At 51.0% G+C, this 26,488-nt stretch overlaps 1 protein-coding gene across 4 annotated transcripts; it reads right to left on the bottom strand.

The window, feature by feature from the left end:
- Positions 1-62: 62 nt before the first annotated feature.
- On the bottom strand, positions 63-16,099 carry rnf152 (ring finger protein 152). Of its 4 annotated transcripts, none has more exons than XM_057012830.1 (2): positions 15,932-16,099; positions 63-2,239 (listed from the first exon to the last, which is right to left on the bottom strand). In XM_057012830.1, exon 2 carries the CDS (start codon positions 2,136-2,138, stop codon positions 1,506-1,508), a length of 633 nt encoding a protein of 210 aa, XP_056868810.1. In that variant the 5' UTR covers positions 2,139-2,239; positions 15,932-16,099; the 3' UTR covers positions 63-1,505. The 4 variants fall into 4 exon arrangements, with proteins under 4 accessions (XP_056868810.1, XP_056868811.1, XP_056868813.1 ...); XM_057012831.1 differs by lacking the exon at positions 15,932-16,099 and adding an exon at positions 15,599-15,841; XM_057012833.1 differs by lacking the exon at positions 15,932-16,099 and adding an exon at positions 12,324-12,342.
- Positions 16,100-26,488: the final 10,389 nt, after the last annotated feature.

Raw genomic sequence — 26,488 nt, 5'->3', positions numbered from 1 at the left:
AACACGCTGACGTGACCTCAAGTCAGAGGAACGAGGGCAGAAATAGTGACGAGCGCGGGAGGTTTCATGAGTTAACGTCAAAATTTATTAACACAAGCATCTGAAAAAGGGGACAGAACATCCTGCTGTGGTACACAAGTCTTTACCTCTACAGACGTGAAGAGAAGCTACAAGTGCTACACGCTGCAGCGCTACGTTAGCACACGGGATGCTCGCCACCGCCTCAAGGAAGAGAAACACGCCTCTAATTAGTCAGAAACAGACGCCTCCGCCGCTGGTCAAAGCTGGAGATCCAAGGATGGAGGTCAGCAGGTCGAGGAGAGAAGTGAGACTAATCGATGAGAGGTCCCACACGGGGGTCCTGGGAAGGCATAAATATTGACGAACGCAGGGAAAAGTTAAATTATGAGGTGGAAATGTTGCCAGAAGCTTGGACGGATCAATGTGAGAGCAGAACGTGTGTTAGCATGACGCTGGGGGTAAATCACAGAGCAGTCCGGAGTCAGGGAATGTCGTGATGCGGTTAGCTTGAATTAGCTTAGCCTCGAGAAATGAACCGCAAGGACTCGGTTAGCCCGAGTCACTTAACATTCAAAAACCATTAACAACATTTCTGCCAGTCCGGTTCAATCATATATTTACTTTCAATGACTTAAATTTGAAAATCAGCTTTTGCATTTAGATGTTTTAAAGTGTGCAGCATTTAGCGCAAATGCTAGTCCTGCACGAAAGAGAAATAAGAGAAATAAACAAACTGTGAGAAGGGACCATTTTTCTGAGGGGTGAATAAACCCTTTAGCTTGATGTAAATATGTTTTAACTATATGTGAGATTTAATGTAGCCGTTCCCTGCGTATGCTAATGTAACCTAATCACATCCCAGCTCAACAGCTACAGCTAACAGACAGAAAACAAATGTTAAAGCAAATAAGACAAAGTTGTTTTTTTTTCATTTATATCGATATTTCCCCTTCGTTCTGTACAGTTTCTGCGGCTAACATCCTGCTACATGCTTAAAGGATTCCTGCCACATTCAAAATAAGACGACATCTGTTCTACACCGCTGAAACTAGCCTGTAATAGCTTTCGTTGCTAGCCGGATGGAACCACCCTTTTACGACAGAAACTGGTTGTTGTGTTGTTTACGTCACATTTAGAGCAAATACGCAGCTCGACAACACGATCACAGACGTACGACAAACCACAGACTAAAGAAGCATTCCAAACACCGACCGAGTGTCCCGTCAGTCACATCAGCAGCCCGCAGGGAATTTCCCGAAAAATTCCCGCCATGGTCCAGGAAAGCCTTTGATGTCGGACATTCGTGTTTTTGTGTCTGCGGATTATAAAAGAGGATAAAACGGCAGAACATTTACGGCTCTCCTCCTTTCACCCGTGTCCATCGACGTCGCTCCACAGTTCCCGCAGGAGAGTCCGCTGCCCCCCCCCTCAACAACGGTCCACAACGGGGGGGCGGGGCTGCTGGGGGGGGTCCACCGCGGCCCTCAGCCACAGGAGATGACGGTGAAGCGTTTGGAGATGCAGGACATGTTGTGCAGGACGATCCCGAGGAGGAAGAGGAGCACGCACGCCACCAGGATCACCGTGCACACGCCCGACCACGTGGAGCCCTTCCCGCCTCCTCCCACCGGCCCCCGCCTCTCGCCCTCGCCCGCCTCCATCCCCACGCTCTCCAGAGACATGCCCAGGCCCAGCGGCCGCTGCTCGGGTATGGTCAGCACCGTCACCCCCTTCTGCTGCCCTCCGGGCAGGAAGCGGCACCCCAGCTCCCCCGGCAGGCCCAGCGCCCGCTCCTTGGCGACGGGCAGCGGCACCATGTAGCAACCGTTGCTGGGGAGGCGTATGAAGACGGGCGTGTGCTCGGAGGCGTGCGGGATGGCGATGACGGTGATGATGTCCGGGTCGTCCGGCAACTGGGACACGGACAAGCCCGGCGGAAGTTTGGTGACGCAGCGGCACCACGGGCAGCGGATCTCCTTCTGGGTGCTGCTCATCTGCGACAGGCAGACGGAGCAGCACGTGTGCTGGCAGTCCAGGAGTTTGGGCCGCCGCCGGGGGCTGTAGTAGTTGAAGCAGATCTGGCACTCCAGGGCCGAATCCTGCGACAGCGTCTCCATGCTGTCGAAGCGGGCGCGCGGCTCCACGGCGGCTGGGGGGGAGGGGGGGGTCAACGGCTGCGGCGAGGTCGTCAGGCTGCGGCGGCGGCGCGGCTACTCATCTGCAACAGAAGACAGCGGACGTTAGCGTCCCGGGGAAAACGTGCGCGGCCACACGTGGAATCATTGAGGAGCCGCGGCCGGTTTTAGCCGACCAAGCAACAGAAGTCGATCTGGAATGATCGATGGGCCCTGCGGCTGCACGCGCGCTAACGTCTCCTGGGGGCGCTCCGGCGCGGCGCCGCCCAGAGGTCGTCAATCGCTGATGGTTAGAAAGCAGCTGTGCAGCCAGGCCTGCTGGGAACTGCTCAACATCTGGAGCGGTTGGAATGACGGTGGACATGTTGGACACGAAGGAGACGCACGTCCTCCTTCAGGAGCCACAGACATCACCTAGGCGTTAGCCAACGGCTACAAAGCGCTAAAATGTGCGTCCGCCAGCCACCAAGTCAGGAACGGGTTGGTAGGAACGGGTTGGTTAGTCCGGCTCAGAACGACGGGTTCACGTGGGAATTAACAACAAAAGCTAATGAAGTCGACCGTGACTTCCAATAAAACACGCTAGCTAAAACTCGCTAATTTACAGAGTTACTTCTCAATCCAACAAGTAGTACCAGTAACTATAGAAGAACCAGTAACTGTAGAAGAACCAGTAACTTTAGAAGAACCAGTAACTGTAGAAGAACCAGTAACTTTAGTAGTACCAGTAACTTTAGTAGTACCAGTAACTGTAAACGAACCAGTAACTGTAGTAGTACCAGTAACTGTAGAAGAACCAGTAACTTTAGTAGTACCAGTAACTTTAGTAGTACCAGTAACTGTAAACGAACCAGTAACTGTAGTAGTACCAGTAACTGTAGAAGAACCAGTAACTGTAGTACCAGTAACCTTAGTAGTACCTGTAACTTTAGTAGTACCTGTAACTTTAGTAGTACCAGTAACTTTAGAAGTATCAGCTACTGTAGAATAAAAGGATCCTTTCAGCTTAGATCTCTACATCATCTTAAAAGCATGATGCTAATGCCGCCTTTGATGTAAAACATCAAAGGAAACTAAACAGCTAGCTAGCAACAGCATGTTTTTTTTAAAGGTCATGACCCAACTGTTGTCACGGCAACATAGAATAATAACGAAAGATGGAGATCGTTTCCACAGAAGCAAAATGTGACGTCATGGCGGGATGGGGAAGGTCAGAATGGAGCCGCGTGACTTCACACACCCTGGAATGCACACACACACACACACACACACACACACACACACACACACACACACACACAGAACTGTAAAACACACTTCCCTGCAGGGCCACCATACAATGAGCTGAGGAGAAAGTTCGCATGTCCCAGCAGAGTGAAGTTAAAAATAACCTGCACAGCCTGAAGTACACACACACACACACACACACACACACACACACACACAACACACACACACACACACACACACACACACACACACACACACACACCACACACACACACACACACGGCTCTATATGACAAACTACCTGGAAGCAGCAGGACGAGGCGAGCTGTGAGCGCCGGGGCGAGATGTAAATCTGCGAAGCTCGCGGCGCTCCGGAGCGTCAGCCAGACGATGATGCAACCGTGGCGCCCGAGCCGAGCAGGTGCAGCACAGCGGCCCCGTGCACGCCATTATTTTTAGGCGCTCTTACGTTAAACGTGTCATGCGGAGCCCAGCTGGTATGAGACAAACTGTCGGAAACGTGAGAAAGGAGCAGTGGGCGACGCCCCCTCCTGGTCGGCCACGGTAACGGAACAAGGAACCGCCTCCACGCGGTCAGTCCAAGGACGTTGGAGGTCGGGCTAGTTAGCAACAACCGCAGCCGCCACTTTTATAGCTTAACTTAGTCATCTACATTATTAGCGTGGCTGGTATCGGACCAGCTTCCGATACTTCGCTCGTCCCTACTGGTGCCAGTCACCACAAATCTCAACTCCGCCCAACAGGCAGGCGGAGGTGGATGTATTCAGCGCGCCTCTCCAGCCAATATTTGTCTCTCATCTGGACATAAAGGACAGCAGGCGCGGATGTGGACGACCGTCAGAACCTCCGTCAGAACCACCAGGTCGCTGATGAAAGCTCTCGCCAGGGCACATTTCAAAGCAGATCAAAGCCTTGATTTCCATCCCGCTGGAGGCCCAAAGTCAGAGAATATCCCGGAGACGGGAGTTGGAGGAGCGCAGCGGCACCGCCCACACTTCAAACAGCATCCGCGTTTTTAATTAATCTGGAACGTACAAACGAGGGCTGTTGAGACGCCGCTGGGACGTCCGCCGGCGTCCCGACGCTTCACAGGTGATGTTTCCTCTCGTGCCAGGAGCCGTTTGTGTCAGAGCTTCACCTCATTTCCTCGGATGAGGCGGAGCATCGCCGCGACTGGAACACCTCAACTCCCTGATTGAATCCGAGTCTCCCGCAGAGACGGCGACACAATCGAATCCAGCGGAGAAAAAAAGAAAACCCACACGTTTATGAGGAAAAGCTGCGGCGCCGGTCCGGAGGTGTTTTGACGGTTGGACCTCGGTGGCTGAAAGGATCCGATTACGGCAATATCGGCCGGCGAAAAGGCGCAGCCGCGGCCTTACACGTGCTAGCATGGCCGCGTCAGCCAGGGCACCCAAGGGCATTGGCGCCTGGTGGCGCCGGGTCCGTCACGCTCCGGCGAACCGCACAGGTGTCACTCAAAGCAGCTCCTGCTGGTTTCTTGAGGCGAACAGCAGGTAAATGTTCATCCAGGAAGAAGTGTGGGGGGGGGGGGGGCAGCTTTGGGTGGAAAACCGCCTCATTAGAGTTCCGTCGCACGCAGCATCTCAGCTAAAGCGCCTCACTGGAGGCGACGCCGCAAGCTAACGCTTTCATGAGCCAGTCGGCTGGAGATGTAGCATGTTGCTAAGAGACGATGGCTGTGGCGTGGAGAACGAGGATCCTTCACCTCCGCGAGTCAACCTCAGAAAGATGAGGAGAACATGTGGCCACTCCTTCAAACCAGAAACAAACGGTTTAGCCGCCATTCAACATTTTTAGCAACCTGCATTTCTTGTTTTCTCTTTATTGACCCTGAAGGGAAAAAAAAATATTTAAGAGGTATTTTCTCCTAAAGAGAGGCAACGCCTCTTCGTGAGTGTTTCTAAAACCAACCACAATTAAAGTACAATTAAATATAGGCTTTGTACGCTAGAACTAGCTTAAACTACAGCGACCCACCACAAAAACAAGGCGGAACAAACTCGTTACAGCTCCGACTGGCGTTAACTTGAAGCTGTGTTTATCTACATTTTTGCCCGAGGCTAAACGCAAGTTTAAACCCATTTGTCCGCAAATTCCAGAACCTCAGACACGCCTTCAGCGGAGTAACTTTTCCAGGGGCTCAGTTTTATTTTCCCTTGATGTAAAAAATGCAACATTAGGAAATAACTTTGCTTTGAAGCTAATTTAATGTTGTTGCCAAATGCACAACTGCAACACAACTATTAACGTTTTTTTTTAAAATCCACCATAGCTAGTGAAAAGAAATGATCATTTTGCTGTCAAATTTAAGTTATTTTTTAGTGTATAATGAACAAACTAATTTAAAAAACTGATGAAAAGGACAATATGCTAGCTACATTTTTGAAGATTAAGCTAATAACCTCACAGACCCTCTATAAAAGTTACAATAATAGCACTATTTTTTTTTTTAAAAGATGCAAATGAAAATCATTTTCGGTTCCTAATTTCATCACCGTAGTACTGAAGTAAAAAACATTCCAATATAATCCAAATCCACCGAGCTCAAACCAATTACACATTTTAATCCCTCCTTCCAAACTTGTAAATTAAATGGTAAAAGTGAAGAAATGAGCAGCGGAACTGCAGGAAACAGGCGTTAGCGATAACTGAGCGTGTTGGAGGAAAAACGAGCATCGGACCAGCTCGTCTATTGCAGCGAGACGGGAGACAAATGTTTCAGCCAGGATGGCACCACAGATGGGTCGGTACTGACCAGGAGGGTCAGAACCGCCTGAGACGAATCCATCAGGACAAACCGCATAGCGGAGGCTCAGCAAATTAGCTCCAGCAGCAGAAACCAAGATGGAGACGCAGAAGCGTGTCCCGTCCGTCACAGAAATGGTCGGTTGGCGAGGACCGAAACAGGTCCAATTAGTGCAGGTTGGAGGAACCCGGTACATCAAAGGGCCGGGCCGACATCAAAGACAAGGCAGCGAGATCTTGCGAATGCTAAAACGTTTGTTCCCCCTCTGGAGAACGCACCAGGCTGGTTTGGGAACAGTGAACATACGGTAGCCGCCGTTAGCTCGCTCCCCCCTCCCCTGGAGGAACGCCAGTCCGTTAATTCCTCGTTTAAAATACGCCGCTTTCAGAAAATGTCCCCTGGCGCAGCAAAACATCTAAGCTCAGTTAATCCCCCGGGCCTTATCTGGAGCGCCGCATGTGTGACAGCTGAGCGGGACCCCACCATGGCAATAACGGCGCCGCCGCCGAAAAACGCGGATACATGTTAGCGGCAGATTACAGAGGTTATTCAGCAGCCCCCACGTGAGACCGATTACACATCAGAACGGCGCCGGCTGATGGGTTCTGTTGGCCGCTCCTCCACAAAGGCGCGCCTGCTGTAGGTAACAGATTGGAGAGGGAATCTCGGCCGCTCCGACGCGCCGCCGGATGCTCGGGCGAGGCAGATCAAAGCCTCCGATAAAAGGAGAGAAGCTCCAGTTTGTCGGGATCCAACCTGGATCACAGGTAAGTGATGCACCTGTCGGTACGTCTGTGTGATCCACGGCTCTCCCGGATCCTCTGAGAGACAATTCCACGCCGACGTTAGCGGGAGGAAAACCGATCATATACTGTAGAGTTCTGTTATTGCGCTTTAAGCTAGTAATTAGTCAAACCTGTGCCAAGAAATTAAGCTGAAGATGCTAACTAAAATAGTTGCTAAATGTTCGCTTGCAAGACCTCAAATTGACAAACTGGTTTGAGCTGCCTAATCCAGCAGGGCTGTGAAGCTAGCAACGTGAAGCTAAGCTAGCAATGTGCGCTAGACTTCACCGTCATGCTGTGTCATTGACACGTCAGACATTAGAAAAGCTATGTCTGAGTTAGCTATTTAGCAGTTGTAGTTTAAATCTGGGATATTTTTTTTGAGGTGGCTAAAACAGAAACAATCTTCTGGGACGAGCTCGTTGGTAACAGACCGTGATATAAAGTTACATCGACTCCTGAGGTGACACTTTTCCCCGTTTCCTTTATCACACCCCCAACAGCAGCGCAGGTGTGGACGGACTCTGGAACGCTAACATCTGGTGCTAAGCTAAACTGCCAGGGCTCCGGCAGCTGGAGTGCTAATTGGCACGATAACGAGCTCTGATGAGGCCTGTGGAGTTAATCGACGCCGCTGACATCCAATGGGGTGTTTGTAGAGGAAACGGCAGACGCACAAGGGCGCGATCAATTCGAGAGGCTTCGATGAGAAGCACGGCGCTAGCTTAGCGACTTAGCGCGGATTAGCCGACCGTTTCACAGGAAGGGGGGGCTGTGGTTCAGGAAGTGGTAAATCCAGGTGACCTCATGTATGCTAGCTTGAAACCATTACGGTCACAGACGGTAACCGAGAACAAACTCAATGATCTATTAATTGACTACTCTGATGGGAACGCTGCTGAAGGGAACGCCGCTGATGGGATCGCTGCTGATGGGAACGCCGCTGATGGGAACGCTGCTGCTGTCAACTGGAACAACGAGAAAACCGAGACGCCCGTTTTGATCCAACTTCAGCTCCAGCTGCCAGACTGATCTCAGACAACTTTACCGGAGGGAGGAACATCCGGAGGACGCCTGAAGGTTCGGAATTTCAGTAACGTTGCCCCAAATATACAAATATAAACCCCCCCCTCCTCCATTCCAGACCCACCTGAACCTTTCCGGTTACCTGCGGGAGCATTCGGGAAGGCGTCACCACACGGTCTCTAGGAGTTGACCTTAATTTTCTCTGATCAAACATCTGCAGCTGAAGGTCAATCGTGATCTTCACCTCCTCTTCCTCCTCCTCCCCATCCTTCTTTTACTCCGCCATTTCCTCCTCCTCCTCTTCCCCTTCCCACTCCTCATTTTCCACCTTCTCCTCATCGTCCTCTGCCTTTTCTCCCTGTCATCTAAAGGAGTCAAGTGAGGTTCCTCAGTGAGTTCTCTCATCCCTTCATTCTATAAACTAAAACAAGTCTCGACCGACTCCGACTCCGTCTTTAACGGATCCGGACTTCCTCCGGGCAATAACCTGATAACCTGCTCCTGGAGGAGGTTAAAGGTCGCCGACAGCCCCGTGACAACGATGTAAATGGCGAAGAACGTTAACGAAGACACACACGGCGTTAGCAGGAACATGCAGGACTTCCTGCTTCCTCCAGGAAACATCCCAGCGGGGGGTAAAAATCCTGGAAAGTCACATTGTTTACCTTCAAACGGCTGCGGTGTCATTCAGGCGCTCGGCAGTTAATTACCGGGTTCCGGCATGCTGGTGAGCACCGAGGCAAACACATCCTCGGGGCTTTTTTCTCATTACCTGGTGCAAACGGTCCGGTGCCGGCGGAGCGCCACGGAATTTTAATGACGTTTAGCGTTCCGATTAAGCCGCTGCTCAGGCAGCCGTGTTTGTCCTGCAGAGGTGGATCTATTGACGATCCAATTAATGGGATTTCTCTTTGTTCCGCATTAATGTGACGAGCCCGAGCCGACTCCAGCTAGCGCTGTTAGCATGGAAAGCTAGGTAATGGCGCACTAGCGGGATCTGGAGGGGGTTGTTGGACGTCTGCACTGTTAGGCCTCAACTGGATTTGCTATTTCTGAAATGCATTTGCACGGGGTGAAATGCATTGTGGGATACCGAGCTGTCCCAGAGTCCACCGTGACCGAGGTCTCACGAGGACGCCGGGACGGACGGATTCGCCTTTTGAGACAGGGCTAAACAGGAGGAGGAGGGGGAGCAGGAGGAGGAGCAGGAGGAGCAGGGGGAGGAGGAAGAGCGGGAGGAGGAGGAGCAGGGGGAGGAGGAGAGGGGGAGGAGGAAGAGCGGGGGGAGGAGCGGGAGGAGGAGGGAAGAGTGGGGGGAGGAGGTGGGGGAGGAGAGAGGAGAGGGAGGAGAAGGAAGAGAAGGAGCAGGAGGGGAGGAGGAAGAGCGGGGGAGGAGCAGGGGGAGGAGGTGGGGGAGGAGGAGGAGAGGGAGGAGAAGGAGGAAGAGAAGGAGCAGGAGGAGCGCGTGCGGCCCAGTTTTCTAACGTCTTTGAACTGATTCTTCAAAACAGGTGATGCAAAAAAGGGAAGTCAGTGAAGCGTCTCTGCACCACAGCGGAGACACAGAGGTGAGGCCAGCAGAGGATTTGTGAGGGATGAGGAGGAGCGGGAGGAGCAGGTGGAGGAGGAGCGGGAGGAGCAGGAGCAGGTGGAGCGGGAGAAGCAGGAGGAGGAGCGGAGGAGCAGGAGAGCAGGGGAGCGGGAGGAGAAAAAGGAGGACGGGAGGAGCAGGTGGAGGAGGAGTGGGGGGAGGAGGAGTGGTGGGAGGAGGAGTGGGGGGAGCAGGGGGAGGAGGAGGAGAGGAGGAGGAGGAGCGGGAGGAGCAGGTGGAGCGGGAGAAGCAGGAGGAGAGGAGAGGAGGAGCGGGAGGAGCAGGTGGAGGAGGAGGAGCGGGAGAAGCAGGAGGAGCAGGTGGAGCGGGAGAAGCAGGAGGAGGAGGAGCGGGAGGAGGAGGAGCGGAGGAGCAGGTGAGCGGGAGGAGCAGGAGGAGGAGGAGCAGGGGAGGGGAGGAGCAGGTGGAGGAGGTGGAGCGGGAGGAGCGGGAGGAGCAGGAGGAGCAGGTGGAGCAGGAGGAGGAGGAGCAGGAGGAGCGGGGGGAAGAGGAGTGGGGGGAGGAGGAAGGTGGAGCGGGAGGAGCAGGAGGAGTGGGGGGAGGAGGAGTGGGGGGAGGAGGAGCGGGAGGAGCAGGTGGAGGAGCAGGAGGAGGAGGGGGGGGGAGGAGGAGCGGGAGGAGCAGGATGGAGGAGCAGGAGGAGTGGGGAGGAGGAGGGGAGGAGCAGGTGGAGGAGCAGGTGGAGGAGCAGGAGGAGGGGGGGGGGAGGAGGAGTGGGAGAAGCAGGAGGAGGATCCGAGTACGTTTGAGCAGAACTAGGTCAAATTAGGTTAAAAAAGGATTACGTGGGATTCGACAACCGACTGGAACGCAACCTTCCCCCGAGTTTTGCTAACAAAGAAACCTGGAAACACGGATGAAACGTCGAATCCAGGCGTCATTGATTTGATCACCGAATCCGAACACGTTCGTCTCTGTTCCCTCCGTCGTTCCGGGCCGGAGCTCATGGCCAAAGATCCATCAGGCCCCACCTGCCCTCAGGGTTTGTGTCCTTGTGCGCACGGAAAGAAAAGGTCTCAATCACGGCGCCGCTGCTACGACTCCGCTCGCCTAAAGTCACAACACGGCGCCGCGGGGTCGGACACAGAGGTCACCCTGGAAATAACACCAATAGTCTCCCGGGCTTAAAAACACACGAGCAACTCTCCCCGGGGTCCGCAGCCTGCCAGAACCACTGAAGCGCGGCATGCTGGGACACGATTCCCACACTTTTACACTGGAACGCCACCAATACCACCGAAGAAGCTTTCAGGCAGGAAGTAGCCAGCCTGGTCGCTCACCTGAAAGCTAATTATCCACCATCAGTGGTGCACTAGCTGACAGCCGAGTATGCTAGCCGACAGCGGCTAATATTATTCATATTTAGCCAACAGTGCTTTTAGTTGCCTTGGCAACGGGAAACTCAGATCGCTGCCGCGGCGTAAAGATTTACAAGTCTGGGAATGTTTGGTTGCATCTGCCGCTGTTGAGGCGTTCCTGAACAGCCTCGGTCCCGGATCGTATCCCGTATTCCTGATGAATTATGGAGCCGCGCGTGAGTCGGCAGGGCCGCAGATGTCGGGATTGAATCTGGGTCAGGTGTCTCGCCGATGCTTCGCACGTCACAGGCAGACGGCGGCGAGAGCCCGGAATCAAAGCGCATCCGTGGCGCTTTAATCTGCCATTTCCCAACAGACTCCATCTTTTATCCCTTTATTCCCAATAAAAGATTCATTTACGCCCGGAAAACCACTTCCTCTTGAAATACCGATCCGTATTTTCGATTCCACGTGTCCGATGTCACCTGTCCAAAATGCCAAAGACCCGCCCACCTTACCTGTGGCCCCGCCCACTTCCAAGAGTCCACCAGTACAACATTTACGACGTTTATGACACGCTGTTAACATGTTGGCCTTTATTACACATGCTGAGGTTTATTACATCTGACGCGTTTCGTTTATGACTACGGCTGATTTTATGGATATTTTCTAATTCCAGGGAGGGGGAAAAAAACGACGTTTTCATGAATAAACGGGGAGATTTTAGAGGACGCAGTCAAACGTGGCGAGCGTGGGTGCGTCCGACCCCGGCCCAGACCGGAGCCTGTTCCTGCACACCTGTCTGCACACTCAGACAGGTGAGTGGCTGTTTGGAGACAGCCGCAGCAGACGGCGCTCCGAAGGCATCGACGCCACGGCGTGAGGACGTGACGGAGGCGGGAAACCACAGCTGGAACCGCCGAGGAGCTTCGATGGAAGCGGCAGTTGGAGCCGAGTTACGACCAAAATCATCCGTCAGCATCAGACGTTAGAGAGCTAACAAAGAGCTAACAAAGAGCTAACAAGAGCTAGCCATCCCAGTCTAAGGGGAATAACGGCATCATTCATCGGAAGAGACACAACAAAGGAAAGGCTAACGGAATGTCGGCTGTAAACAAGTGTTATCAGATTAAAGTAATCCGATTAAAGTAATCTGATTGGAATGGGGGGGGGGATGTTGTCAGATGTCCGTTACACTTGAAGTTTAAAAACGGACGTTTTTTTTCCATTGTTAGAGTTCCTTGGTTTTCCGAAGCCTCGGAAATTGTCTGAATTTAACCTTGAAGCTCAACATTTCATCGTCTCCCTTCTGTCGCCGCTTTAAACCTCATCTTCTCATCATTTAATCCCATTTTCTTACTAAATTAAATTGTTGCCAGCGGTGCAGCCAGTATTCCGGTCTCCGGCTCATTCATTCTTTCTCACCTTGTGTGGAGGAGAATCCCCCTGCAGGCGGGTACGGAACCCTCGCCTCGTTACGGAAGGTCAAGGCCGGCGAGGCGGCAGTCTGAGAGGAAGCGTTCGGAAAGGAACAGAGCTTAGAATTTGATTCATCACCTCCCAGAAGTGACAACGATGAATAAAGCAGCAGGAAGGCAGAGCGATGAGGAGGAAGTTAGCCGTTGGAAGTTAGCCGTTAGCTAAAATTGCCCATCTTTAAGTCCAAAAAGTCAGGGTCAGGTTGGTGCCGATGAATACCAAAAACAACGTTAGTGTCCTAATCAATAATCACAACAGGACCAATACGAGCGGCCAGAAGCTAGCTCCTGTACTCGTACTAGCTAGCTATTGTCTGTCGAGTGAGGAGAACGTTTTTACATCCAAGCTGGGAAAATCAGGGGGAAAAGAGACACATTTCCAGCTGTATAAACTATGCACCTACATCCAAAATCAGTGATCTAAAGAGGAAAAATATAGCTTATGCTAGTTAGCTTTAAACATAATGCCCGATGGTCATTTGGTTGCGAACCACCATGGGCGTTTCTGTCCCGTATTATCCCCAGTGAACAAAAATCCACACTTTAAATACCCCTCATTTTCTTACTCCGTAGCAACACAAACTTGAAGTGAGCATCAATCAAACGGTCGTTAGCACGACTAGCGCCGAGCTGGTTGCACGAGTCTGGAGTTCTTTTAAAATGACATATCCAACATCGACTGCGCACTAAATTTTATTTCTTTTTTTTCCCCAGCTGTCCGTGACCCATCAAGAAAGGACCTGTGACGCACTTTTGGGTCGCGACCCAACAGTTGAGAACCGCTGTGCCAAAATAATCATTATAACAGGCCGTGTAATTATAATCTGGAACTAGTTGTTCTGGGTGATGAGATAGCAAGATTCCTGAGGACGCCACAGGACCGAAGGCCCGTAAACAGACTGGCGTTTCAAGCATTTCCTGTCACTTCCTCTTTCTGCTCCATTAGACCACTTCCTGCCCTCAGAGTCCTGTGAAATGAAAACCTCAAATGAACGTTATCTTTGTTTAAGCTGCAGAATCAGGAAGTGATGCATCAGCACGGCGGCGATATTTCATCTCTCCTTCACACCCGACGGAGCAGCAGAATAACTTCAGAGCATTTTCTGCTTTTTAGTCCACAAACTCATGAAAAGAGGCCAGAAACACATTTACACGAGCTCAAAGATGCTACGCTAAAAGCGTTTGGCGTCCATGGCGGCGTGGCTAACCCAACATAAGCAACGTAGAGGGTTAAGACACAGGTATTTTGCAAGTCATCACGTTGTTTTGTTGCAACAAAAAGTTGAGCAACCAAGTGAAAAAGAGCAAAACAATGTGCACAAATTGCCAAAGATCCTTTTCAGGACAGATGGGAGCCAATTAGCCACCTGACTCCAGAAAACACTCAAGCAGCCACGTGGAGCCAAAATGCAAATGAAGCGGAGGGAAACGGCGGACGCGGAGCCGCCGACGTCTCCGGAGACGCGGAATTAATGAAGGAGCTGGCACAGGTGCACTGTGGGAAAATGGAAAGACAATAAAGAGGGAACTGATGTATGAAGCCGGACAGGTTACGGGCGGAGGACAAAAACACATCATCCACTCCGGAAGGCTGCGAATCCTCCGCCAGAGCGACGTTTTCCGTTTGAGGTCACCGCGAACGCATCGATCTTGCTAATGAACATCTTGTCATATTTATTTATCGGGTGTTCTGATTGGAAGAGCTTCCCGGAGCCGCACAACGCCGCGGCTTCAATCGCCGTGATAAAAAGTAGCCGCGCTCACTGCTGACAGAGCATTTTAAAACACGACTCCCTTATCAGACCCACTTTAGCCTCAAACTCCATTTTACAGCAGTCTGATGAGAAAATAAGTAACTTTTACCGGATGAACTGAGAAGACCGAAATGTTCCTGCCATTTCACAAACAGCAGCTTTTGAGATAACACATGTAGCAGTTAAATAGTGACCTTTTAAAAAGAATCAGAAGCTAATTTTCACAACGGCGCCAGCAGTTACTGATATCATGTGACATTAGCCGCTTCACAAATAGGCCGACGTGCTAATCCAGCCCCTCATCGCCATGTTCGTTCACGCAGGATGTCGTGCGTTAATATGCAGCAGACGTATGATTTTCCTTCCCTTTGACGGTCCCCGGATCACACGACAGGTCTCTGATGTCCTCCTCGTGACCCGATCCACAAATACAAAATCTAGGAGCGGGGAAGAGGAGAGCGCCCTCAGAAAGAGGACCGACCAGGGGACCGACCAGAGGACCGACCAGGGGACCGACCAGGGGACCGACCAGAGGACCGAGCAGAGGACCGAGAAGAGGACCGAGAAGAGGACCGACCAGGGGACCGAGCAGGGGACCGAGCACGGGACCGACCAGGGGACCGACCAGGGGACCGACCAGGGGACCGAGAAGAGGACCGAGAAGAGGACCGAGCAGAGAACCGAGCAGAGGACCGAGAAGAGGACCGACCACGGGACCGACCAGGGGACCAAGCAGAGGACCGACCAGAGGACCGACCAGGGGACCGACCAGGGGACCAAGCAGAGGACCGACCACGGGACCGACCACGGGACCGAGCAGAGGACCGAGAAGAGGACCGACCAGGGGACCGACCAGGGGACCAAGCAGAGGACCGACCACGGGACCGACCAGGGGACCGACCAGGGGACCGAGCAGGGGACCAACCAGGGGACCAACCAGGACCTTTATTGTTGCTCTCGCGTCTCCATCACACCTGCTGCCGCTAGTTTTAGTGTTGCTCCAGTTGTTGAAGCAACATTAGTAGCTCAGCTGAGCCCAACTTGTCCCGTTTGTCCTTTAAATCCGAATTTCAACCAGAGCTTTTTCCCTGAAACACACCAACCACAGAAGAACCAACGGACAATCAGACGGTTGCAGCGTTGCTGCTTTGTCCTTGAGCGTTAAGATTGCTGCAACACAGCTGTGAGCAAACAATCAGTGGCCATAAATATCTGGACTACTAATAATGAGGTGAGGGGGGGGCTCAAAGAGCAAGGATTTACAGCTGGAGGAGCAGGAAACCAGGCTGGCATAAAGTCTGGTTCCTGCACAATAATCCTCCAGAACTGAGTCCAGGGTCGATGGTGGATGAAGCTGCAGCTGATAAAATGTAATAAAACACTTCGATACAATGAGATTAAACCCGACAACCTTTGGGCGAATGTTGCTGAACGCAGAACAAGAGGAGACGCGGACGATGTTTCACACCTGAAGCTGATCTGAAGTCGGATTCAGACGTGTCCGCAACGCAACTCGACGTGAAAGTTGCGTCCGTTGCCCCAGTTGCGCAACCCTCCACATTAAAACAATCGAAAATACATTTTTAAACGCCTTCGCGGAGGGAAAAGGAGCCGCGGCTCGGACGATCCAGCCCCGCTGAAATTACGCGCACGAACAAAAGCCAAACAGGATGTTGATCTTCTCTTTGAAATCAAAGCAAACCCTCCTCGCGGAAGCAAGTTTGCGCGCCGCGACCCCTCCGGCAGCCCGCGCGCACCCCAACCTGGCGTTTGCGGGGCAGAGGAGGCGCGTGCAGCTCACCTTTTGTCGTCCTCCTCCTGCGGCTCCTCTCCGCGCTTCATCCGAGCCCACTCGGCGGTTGCGCAACTGTTGACGCGCGCCTCGCCTTGAATGGTGGGCGGCGTGTTTGCGCTGTTTTCTCGCTCCGCGTCCAAAAACAGAGGACAAGCCCCTCCCCCTCTGACCCTGCCTCCCCGTGGAGACGCCCCCCCACCCCCACCCCCCACCGGAGGAGACGGGAGGGGACGTGATGTGATGTCTGGTCGGAGATGAGCAGCTGGATCCGGGGGACTGAGGCGCTGCCGCACCGCTGCCGCTGACGGAGCTGCGGCAGAGGCGCGCGGAGAGGGGCCGCCCGCGGTGCCCGGTGCCCTTCTGGATCACCCTGACGTGCCTCTGGGGTCCCTGCACGCACGCGGGACTTTATGTTTGCAGAGGGCGGCGCCAGCAATAAAACCACGTTCTTTGTGCACTGGAACGCGTGGAACAACATCGCTGTGACGGGCGGTAGAGGGCTGATACAAAGGTTGTTGGTTCGAGCCTCTCTCGGTCTACATGCGCATAAGTATTTCTCCTGAAGGGCAGATTTGATCGTTAGCTGGACATTTAGAAATCTCTTGTCACTGATGAGTAGCGCCCCCTTGTGGGGTTCTTCAGCATTAACGCACAATACACACAATTGTCAAAGGTTAGCATAAATGAACCATATAACAGGCACCTCTGGGACCATAGCAGGCTCCTCCTCAAGGTCAAGGCCCCTAAACATTGAACAAGTCCATCAGCATCAGGATCATTACTTGTTTTATTTAGTGAAACGACTTAAACTTTCACTCACCTGTATGTTTATTCTGAAAAGCAGTTTCAGGCCCGATCTTCAGAAACCAGAATCTAATTAAAAGCAGAAGACATTTCATTTTGCACAGGCGGCGTCGGGGCCGCCTCACGTTTTTTGGTTAAATAATTAAAAATGGAGCCTCGAGGATGTTATATTTACACGTGTTTGCAACTCCCAGAAGACACCTGGGCTGCCGGCCTGAGCGCTGCTACCTCGCAGCCTTTCATATATATTTGCTTTAATTAAGGAGGATCATGAATTTAAATCTCGCGACGCATCCTGGCTCTTAAATGGCAGCTCACCCCAGGAGCCGTTGAACGCCTGATGGCGCTCCGGGCTCCTGGGGGATCATGGGAAATCTTACTGCTGCAACCGAGCTGCCTGTGAAATGCTAATCTTGACTTTTGGTGGCTAAATGTTGCAGCGGCACCGCGAGACGCTAACCTTTAGCTTAACTTCAGGAGAAACACTGAACTTTTTTTATTAATTCAAGTTTAAAACAAATGTTGCATCGAGGTAACGAGTTCGTGTTGCTTTTGGTGGGATGTTTCTGCTCGTTTCTTTTTAAATTTAATTATTTAACCTCCTCCGACAGACAGCAGCTTCAATCTGCATCGAGAGAAAGAAAAACCCTCCGCGGGACCTCTTCTGCTGTCTGTCCACATCCATATTTGTCGCGTCCGCCCACGTGCGGTCGAGCCGCTGGCGAGTAATTAAAGCAGCGTGTGCTCCACTCGTCCGGCCTGTCAGGCCTGTCACTCACTGGGGGGGGGGGGGGCACAATAATCTGACCGGCGCTGGATTCATTAGCATGCGGAGGATGTGCTCCCGTCCTCGCTGTGGGCTAAACCAACACAGCAGGAACCTTCCGCACATCAGACCAGAAGAACCAACACGGGAGGATCGTGGCGGACAGACAGCTCCTAAAGCTCCGCCCTCTTTCTCCAAATTCATGTTTCACCCACCTTCAGCTTCACAGGTGAGACACGAACCCCACGAGAAACAGGCAGGTGGTGGGAGGACACAGCAACGGATCCATTTGGTGCGTTTGATGTTGACTCCGTTGCTGAATAAATGTGGCGTTTGTTTGCTCTGAAGTGGAAACTTTGAGTTTGAAGACAAGGAAAGAGTGTTAAAGAGTCCTAAAGATTCATAAAGAGTCCTAAAGAGCCTTAAAAAGCGTTAAAGAGTTTTAAAGAGTCCTAAAGAGTCTTGAAGAGTCCTAAAGAGTCTTAAAGAGTCTTAAAGTGTCCTAAAGAGTCTTAAAGATTCTTAAAGATTCTTAAAGATTCCTAAAGAGTCTTAAAGAGTCATAAAGAGTCTTAAAGATTCTTAAAGATTCCTAAAGAGTCTTGAAGAGTCCTAAAGAGTCTTAAAGTGTCTTAAAGATTCTTAAAGATTCTTAAAGAGTCCTAAAGAGTCTTAAAGAGTCTTAAAGTGTCCTAAAGAGTCTTAAAGAGTCTTAAAGTGTCCTAAAGAGTCTTAAAGATTCTTAAAGATTCCTAAAGAGTCTTAAAGAGTCATAAAGAGTCTTAAAGATTCTTAAGATTCCTAAAGAGTCTTAAAGTGTCCTAAAGAGTCTTAAAGATTCTTAAAGATTCCTAAAGAGTCTTAAAGAGTCTTAAAGATTCCTAAAGAGTCTTAAAGAGTCTTAAAGAGCCTTAAAGAGTGTTAAAATGATCATATCTGTATGAAGCATTTCCAGCCGCTAAACCTGGCTGAATCAAAGGAAGGCCCATCCTCCCCGTCCCCCACGTCCTCCCCCGTCCCCCACGTCCTCCATCGTCCTCCAACATCCTCCAACGTCCTCCCACGTCCTCCCCCCTCAGTCCAAGCTTCCTGCAGAGCTTCTAATTGCTTGTTGTTGCTTTCTGTTCGGTTGTCAGAGTGACGCGTGGCAACAAAACACATCCTCCTTTGCTCTAGAGGATCAGGATTTATCTGCGCCTCACACACACACACACACACACACACACACGCAGTATCCTGCGTTTGTCAAGAGCCAAGCGAGCGTGCCAGTTTGGCTCCCAGGGCAAAAGCGTTGGGGGTAAAAAAAAGAAAAAAAGTTGAGCAATTTGTCAGCTGCTCTTGACGTTCGTCTGCAGAACTTCAAAATTGCTCTCAGAGTCTTTTTTCTCTCTCCGCTCAAATGACTCGGAAAGACAAAGAGCGGGAAGAACGTCTATTATCTGCAGCATGTCAGCACCCCCCCCCCCCCCCGAAGACTCCAGCTCTCAATCTTTAGTTTTCTTCTTCTCTTGTTAAACAGAACTTTCAAATTACCGTTATTATTTCCTCCACTTGTTTTGGTCTGTAAAAGGACTTCAATCAGTCCACTTCCTGTTTCTGCTTCCTGTTTCCTGCTTTGAGGTGCATTTTGAGAAATGACTTCAAAAACAGGATGAAAGAGAATAAAAATCCAAGTTTGGGCTCATGTTTGGCAAATGTGATTCCGGTATGAGTTTGACCTTTAACCTGGAATGTTTCCAGCTCAAACAAATAGCTGCCTGAAGGTCAGCAGACGGCGGTGGCGAGCAGTCAGCGTCCCAGATCTGAAGCCCTTTGGGCGGAAATTAAAGCCGAACCAGTGGGCCGTTCAGGCCCGGCTCCCTGCAGCGGTACCGTGGGGGCCGACGGCCCAGCTCCAATGATAAGAACATCTACATGTGTCTGTGGTCTCCAGGACGGACGCTGACCTTGTGCAGATGTGTTCAGGCTGAGGAAAGGGCAGATAAAGAAAATGACAAGATAAAAACACCCGGTTCCCCCAAAACGGCCCCGGGGCACCTGAAACTGCCGTAATCTGTCTCACTGCTCGAGGGTCGACGGCGTTCGATAAGAGGCGCGATCCATAACGTGGTCGACGTCACCGCCAGGATGTGTGCGCACGTGTAAATCTGCCCGCAAACACTCACAAACGCAGGAAAACGGGCAGAAACGCGATAAGAAATCTGCCGACGCGTCCTTCAGCTCGCCGCCGGACCCCCGCTTCACACTTCATCAGCGAGCCCACCCCACCCACCACACGCTCTTTTTTTGCACCTAAAGCATTTCTCTCCAGAAAGATGAATAAACCCCCCCCCCCCCCCACCCACACACACACACACACACACACACACACACACACCAGAAAAAACACACCCTATCGCCCAATCAAAGCCTGTTCAACCCGTAGCTGATGAGGAGCAGATAGAAGCTAAGGTGACCTCTTCCTGAACGAATAATTGGCTCCACTGACATGAGATTGAATTTAGAAGGAAGAGGCTCTCTCACATGGTTCCTCTGGTGCGGGTCGGATGTTGGTGGACCGGTCCAAACACGCAGGCTGGACATTAGAGGTCAGAATCATCTTGAGGAACCTTTGGGGCAACGTAAAAAAACAAGCGGGTACAAAAGGGAAGGAAAAAAAGCTTCTTTTCAGAAGAAAAAGGCCGACTGAGCATTTAAAACAGCCTGAACTCCTCAGATGTTCCTGATCTTATTTGAACTTGCTGACGTAACTACTAAATAAAGATAAAATCAGCCGCATTTTAAATAAAATATCATTCTGTAGCCCAAAACTGTCAGCAGAAGCTGTTAGCTCTGAAGCTTACATGAAAACGTAACGATGTTTATGAGGTTTAACGTGCTCGTTGGAGGGTTTCTCTACCTTCTGCAGAGAGGAGCATCCTTCCTCTTTCAAAAGTTCGCTTCCCACCTAAAACCTGTTTTAAAACGGCCCCCGAACGTCTTGGATTACAGCGAATTACTGATAAAACAACCGGCCCTTGTTTCATAATTTGTCGGGTTCTGAAACGATCCGGCTGCGATGTCTTTGAAGTGACGCTCGCGGCTTCTTTGTCTTTGAAGCCGACTTGAAGTGAACTTGTGGAGTCTCGCAGCAGAGGTCGGATCAAACGCGCCGGGAAAAAGTTGGCGGGAATTAGCAACCGAAGCGCTTCAGAGCACGAACACGTAGCGTCCCTCCAAAATAAAGAGGATAAAATATATCTCAGCGTGGATCGCTCCATTTTTCTTTAAACATCATATATCACCATGCTAATGTGCTAAATTAATGGCCGCAGGCATCATTGTCATCCTCATTAGCATTTTAGCCGCAGCTAATCGTTTCATTGTAGAATCCTGAACTTAGACGCTTGTCTGCCACTTTATAGCCACGATCAAAGATACTGACACTGTCACGGTTGCCCTGACGACCCTTTTAATCACATGACTGTTTATTATCGCTGCTTCTTTGGTTTTAACGTGGCCTACAGACGTCTGGCGTGTCGTCGTCGGGAGCTTTTCTGAGCCAAATCTCTGTTTGCAGACGTGCACCTCCTCCATGCGCCACCTCAGCCCCCCCCCCCCCCCCACACACAACACACACACACACACACCCCATCTTATCTCTTTCTTTGTGTTTCATGTTTTTTTTCCCACTTTTCAATCTCTCGCCCGCTAATTAATTCTGCCATCTTTCTCTGCTCGTGTGTGATCAATGATCTCTCACTAATTTAGCTGGCAAGCAGGCGCAGCGTGACTTGGACCCTGTCTGGGGGGGAGCCGCGCGTCAGCGGGCGCCGTGCGTGGAGTCTGAAATGAAGTCTGAACATAAATGCGGCAGGAATTGAGATTTGAGGGACGGTCGTTCCTAATTTTAATATCAAAATGTCTGCTATTGATGCAGAAATGGCTCCGCGGACGTGCCCCAGAGGAGGTCTGATGGCCTTCTCCCGGGAGGCTCTTCACACTTTTCCAGGCCGATCGAAGCGTGACGGTAAATGTGTGCACTTTCACACGTGGGTGGCGCCGCTGCCCATCTCCTCCTCATCTCAGATTCCAGTTCACCTCCGCTAATCCGCGGCAGCGGCGCAGCGGGCGTCTCCGGAAATCAGTGGCTGGGTCAGACATTTTCCATCTACGAGGGATTATCTCCAGCCGCGCCTCGGAGAAAGTCGGAAAGAAAACCTCCATATCGCGTGTTAACAGGCAGCGAGGCCTGATTTTAGCCCCGGAGGACCACAGAAACCACCTAAAGTAGCACCCAAAGAGAAAAAAACACCTCTTCAGGTAAATCAGGTAAAGTGGATCTGAAGTTATCCGACAGAAAATCCTAAATTATGTAACCTCGACGGAGTCTCGGAGGAGGGTTTCTCGGAGGAGCGGCAGGCAGACGCTCCCACGCCATCTGTGAAGATCTAACAAGATTTAGCAGGACACAAGCGCAAAGGCGGAATCAGACTGTGAATAAAGCACGGACGGCTCTGCCCGCATCCGCTCGAAATCGGCCAACATGAGACACGGTTAAATGCTCCAGCGTCGCCAAAACATCCACACGGCATCAATTGTGCAGCAGAACCAGAGCCGACAGTTACGTCTGACCCACTTATGAGCAAGGCAGCTGTCGTCCGTGAAGAAGAAAACGGGCGGAATTCTTCTCTCCGCACGTCTGCAGTAGAATGTTGGAAAACCTGGACCAGCTTCCTGTTTACTGTGGTTACAACATTCCCACATCTGCTTTCCCATAATTGGGACAGTGTGTGTGTGTGTGTGTGTGTGTGTGTGTGTGTGTGTGTGTGTGTGTGTGTGTGTGTGTGTGTGTGTGTGTTCTGTTTAAACTCTGTGGGTGATGTCACCCGTTCTTAAAGTTCATATAGGTACATAGCAACACTGGTGGCCTGACATATATGGATTAGCCTCATGCACAGACAGCTGGGAGCCCCAGTTTGGCACCGGCAGCTGGATGCGGATGACGGCTCTTCCACTGTTCTAATCCACGCTGCGTTTGTGATGTGATGATGTTTGACATCAGGGCATCTCGATCCTCTCCACGCTGCAGGAACCGGGCTCTCGAGGGAGCTCTGCAGGTGGTTACTGCCTATAAACATGTAGCTTTAGGCTAACGCGGCTAATGTGTGCACCAGAGCATATTATTAGCATGGCGCTGAACTTTACTCAGCCTCCGCTGACGTAAATCCGCATATTCTCTGCAGCGCTTCAGTTCTGGTACCACCTGATCCGCTTCCTTTGTCCTCACAAACACGGGTCATCCATCAAGTGAGTTTAACCGCCGCTGGTCTTTGTAGCGGAACCCCGGTAAACCGCCGTGGGGTCCTGGCCTTGGCCGCGTGATGGACCCTCTTTTCCAGCCTTTGCTTCCCTCTGGACACCTGTCTGCCCCGGCTAACGCAGCTAGCACAATCCTCCGTGCTGACGCCGCGCAGATGTTGTTGTCACGGCGACACACGGTCGAGCAGGTGAGTGATGTCGCCCTCTTACCTCTCTGTCTGGAGTGGCCAGCCGTGGCCGCCATCTAATTGGGCGTCTGAATGACAAAAGGGATCCTTCAAGAAAGCATCCATCACGTCCCTCAGGAGCGCCGAGAGCAGGCGGCGGCGGCGTGACCTCAGCGGCTTCTGGGGGGAATTTTCTTTCTTCGTTATTCAAACAAATATATCAGCTTTTCAACTTCAAGAGCTGTGCTGGTCAATTCTGCTGAAGTCAAAGGGGCGGGGCCAACGCTGAGAGAAGAGTTTCTATTGGTGGGTCCGGCCTGGCTCCAGCGTGTGCTGCACCTCCCAAATCCCCAGAGCTAAACTACCTGGAGATACATGAAATCCATAATCTCTTGCTCTTGGAAACTGAAAGGTATTAGACTAATCTAAGAAGGCTACAGCCTGCCATATATTCACCAGCAGAAGTAATGGACTAGCATTAGCAACATGTTCCTGGTCCTCGTAGGTGTAAAATCGCTAAAGTTATGATTCTAGCTAATTCTACTGATTCATATTCTGCGACGTTCTCTCAACTTTACAAATAAACTAGCTCTGCTGTAGCTAATAAACAGAGGTTGCTAACGGACGATAAGTTTGCAGTGTAGCTGGATATAAGCACTTTCATTATTGGGGTTCCTTTGGTGAAAATGAATTCCAGATGTTATTTCTAATCTCAGACAAGATTAATTTACAATATATGTTGATGACCAGCAGGATGGGTTGAGACGGATTCCTGGATTTCTTCCCGACACCTCTGCACCACATGACCAAAACTGACCAATTGCAAGTGTCAGAAAAGGCAGATCCAGAATCAGAGTGGGACGGGGGGGAGGGCGCAAGCTCTACCTGGGGTTGAGGTAAACGGCATGAACCTGGTTGTGACTGAAGTCCACAGGAGCTGCAGGTGCTTTTCCCTTTAAACCTGGTAAAGGCCTCCTCCCCCTGTCTGGCTCCTCTAGAACCAAACAGAACCTGACCAAGCATCCAGCAACCATGATGTCATAGGAGGAATTGGGCCCCCATGACAGTAGTAATTTGGCACGGGGGAGGGAGGCGTTACTGGTGATACACAAGCTGTGAGGAGGGTTTCACTCACCCAGGGGTTTTAGTGGGTATTAGCACTGACACATTACAGCGAGCAGCCACTTCATATCTCTCAGGCAAAAGTGGAATTTTCATGTCCCAAAGCTGAAGCACTTTGTTCTTGAGATGAAGGAGGGCTTTGGTCTTTCATCAGAAAATCCCTAACTAATATAACTGGCTGGAAAGCCCCTCTGAGAACGTCAACATTCTGTTGTCGTACCTGTTTCCCCAGTTTGAGGCCAGCTGAACGCCCAAACGCTGCCCGTTAACGAGCTGGGACGGAGGAAGCGGGATTAAAGCCTCCGTTAAAACTCACGCACAGCAAGGATGCTAGCTGGAACCGAATCATCACCCCGAGAGCCGCTGTTCAGGCCTTCAGGTGCTGGGGTCCCATCCTGGGCTGGGACGCCGTAGCGGACGTTGGCCCCCCAACAACAGTTTCCCTGGTAACCAGGTCGTGACGACCATACCTGGTCCCAACGCTGAGCTGCTTCAAACAGCTGATCCACCGCACGAGGGAGTTTAGCATCAGCTGGTTTAGGACAGATCACGGCTGCTGAGCGTGACTGCACGCGCGTTCAGCCCACGGATATACGGATATAAGAGCATCCTGAAGGTTCTCTGCACACATTTCATGTATTTTTGACCAATAAAGCCCCTGGAAGATCGGTTTTCAAGGTGATGGAGCCAATATGTGGAGCAAGAAGGGCGGCGCCGTGGTCTGTAGCCAAAACTGGTTAGAGCCCAAAGTGCAGGTCCGGCCTGTCAGGGTCCAGGGAAATCCCCAAAGACCTCCATCCGTCCTAATGTCCTCACAGGTAAAAGGTCATAATGACTGTTGCAGTTCACTCAGTACAATAACCATCAATGTTTATCACTGAGTGGGCTGACAAAAAGGTCAAATGAGGGCAAAACAGCTGATGACGACTAATGTTACGTTAGCAACAGCTGTTAGTTAGCTACAACAGAGCTAGCTTACCTGACTATCATTATCGGTGATAAATGCGTAGCGACTTTAACAAGACTGTTTGAATTATACCTACAAGGACCAGAAACATGTTGCCACTATTCTGTCTGGCTCTCAAATCTCTTAATTGTGAGGCTAAAATGTTCAATTGAATTAAGAAATGAAATTCTCTGCATACGGGGACCAGAGGACACATTTGAGAGGATGAAACACTCATTCTGAAGAATGAAGAGAATATTTCAGTAAAATAAAGAGAATAAACTTTTTGCTTGTTTTCCCTGTATGATGTTATGCTAAAACAATAGCATAGAAGCTCAAGCTAAGAACGATTAGCCGTCACATCCAAGTATTCAGTTTCAAATGGTTTTATAATCTGACAAATCTATGAAAACATTAATGATGGTTGCTAGCTAGTTAGACAATGAATAAGCTAACAGCTAAAGCTTAATCATTTCATCCCTGAAACTGATTCTACAGTTATAAGGAAAGTATCATTTAGCTATCGTGCTACTTCTCCCCTCTTTGAGAAACGTGACCTCGTGCTTTGTGTGTTGATGACGAGCTGCTCGGAGCACTTAAACTTCGCGTCACGCTCCCGCCGGTCTCCAGGTAAACCCTCTTGACAGCTTGACACCATCGCTTGGCGGAATAACGGAAGCTCTCACTGTCACGCAGCTCTTAAAGGCATTTCAAGAACGGTACACTAACACTTCAAACGCAGGAAAGTTCCTTTGCTCATGTTAAAAAGCAGCAATATCCACCAGAACCGAGACCTTGGGTGGGTTAACGAGGCAGGCAAACGAGGCTACTCTCAAAACCAGCGTTGCATCAAAGTTTAGCTGATTTAACACATAATACATACGCATAAATAATGTTACACATAAGTGATGAAGAATATAAGGAATTGAGGATGGGGGCGGGGCTTGCGTGCCTATATAGGGTATGTGCTTCTATATGTCCCCCTTTAAATCCCCTGAAAAACCAATAACACTGAAGCCTTTGGAGCAGATATGAGGGAACCAGAACCTGAATCCATCCGAGGGAAAATTGTGTTTCTCTCCCACCTCGGCAACATTTTCTCATTCCGTCTGGACCTTCCGTTGGCTTCAAACGTGCTCTCCTCCCCGTTAGCAGGGGATCACTTGAGAGGGTCGACTCAAAACCGTCTTTTCCACCATCTTCAGACGCACCAAAGAGGCCGATCTTCCCTTTGAAGGCGGCACAGCGAAGGCTCGGCGAGGATCCGTCCGTGGAGGATGAGCGGAAAGCAGCTCCTTTCCAACCAGGCTAAAATTGTATTGCGGCAGTAGAAAATTGCCAGAGAACGGCTTAAATTGTGCATGAGCTTTGACTGGAATCTGGGATTTCCAGACAGGTTCCTGCTGCACTAGGCTGGACTCTTTCGGAGGATCATACTGGGAACCAGTAATGGCTCA

This window comes from Takifugu flavidus, chromosome 17, assembly GCF_003711565.1.
Source record: "Takifugu flavidus isolate HTHZ2018 chromosome 17, ASM371156v2, whole genome shotgun sequence".
Classification (NCBI taxonomy): Eukaryota; Metazoa; Chordata; class Actinopteri; order Tetraodontiformes; family Tetraodontidae; genus Takifugu; species Takifugu flavidus.
This window is presented reverse-complemented; position numbering and strand designations above follow the sequence as displayed.

Coding starts and splice junctions, on each gene's coding strand:
- rnf152 (XM_057012830.1), bottom strand. CDS start 2,138: ATGGAGACGCTGTCGCAGGATTCGGCCCTGGAGTGCCAGATCTGCTTC.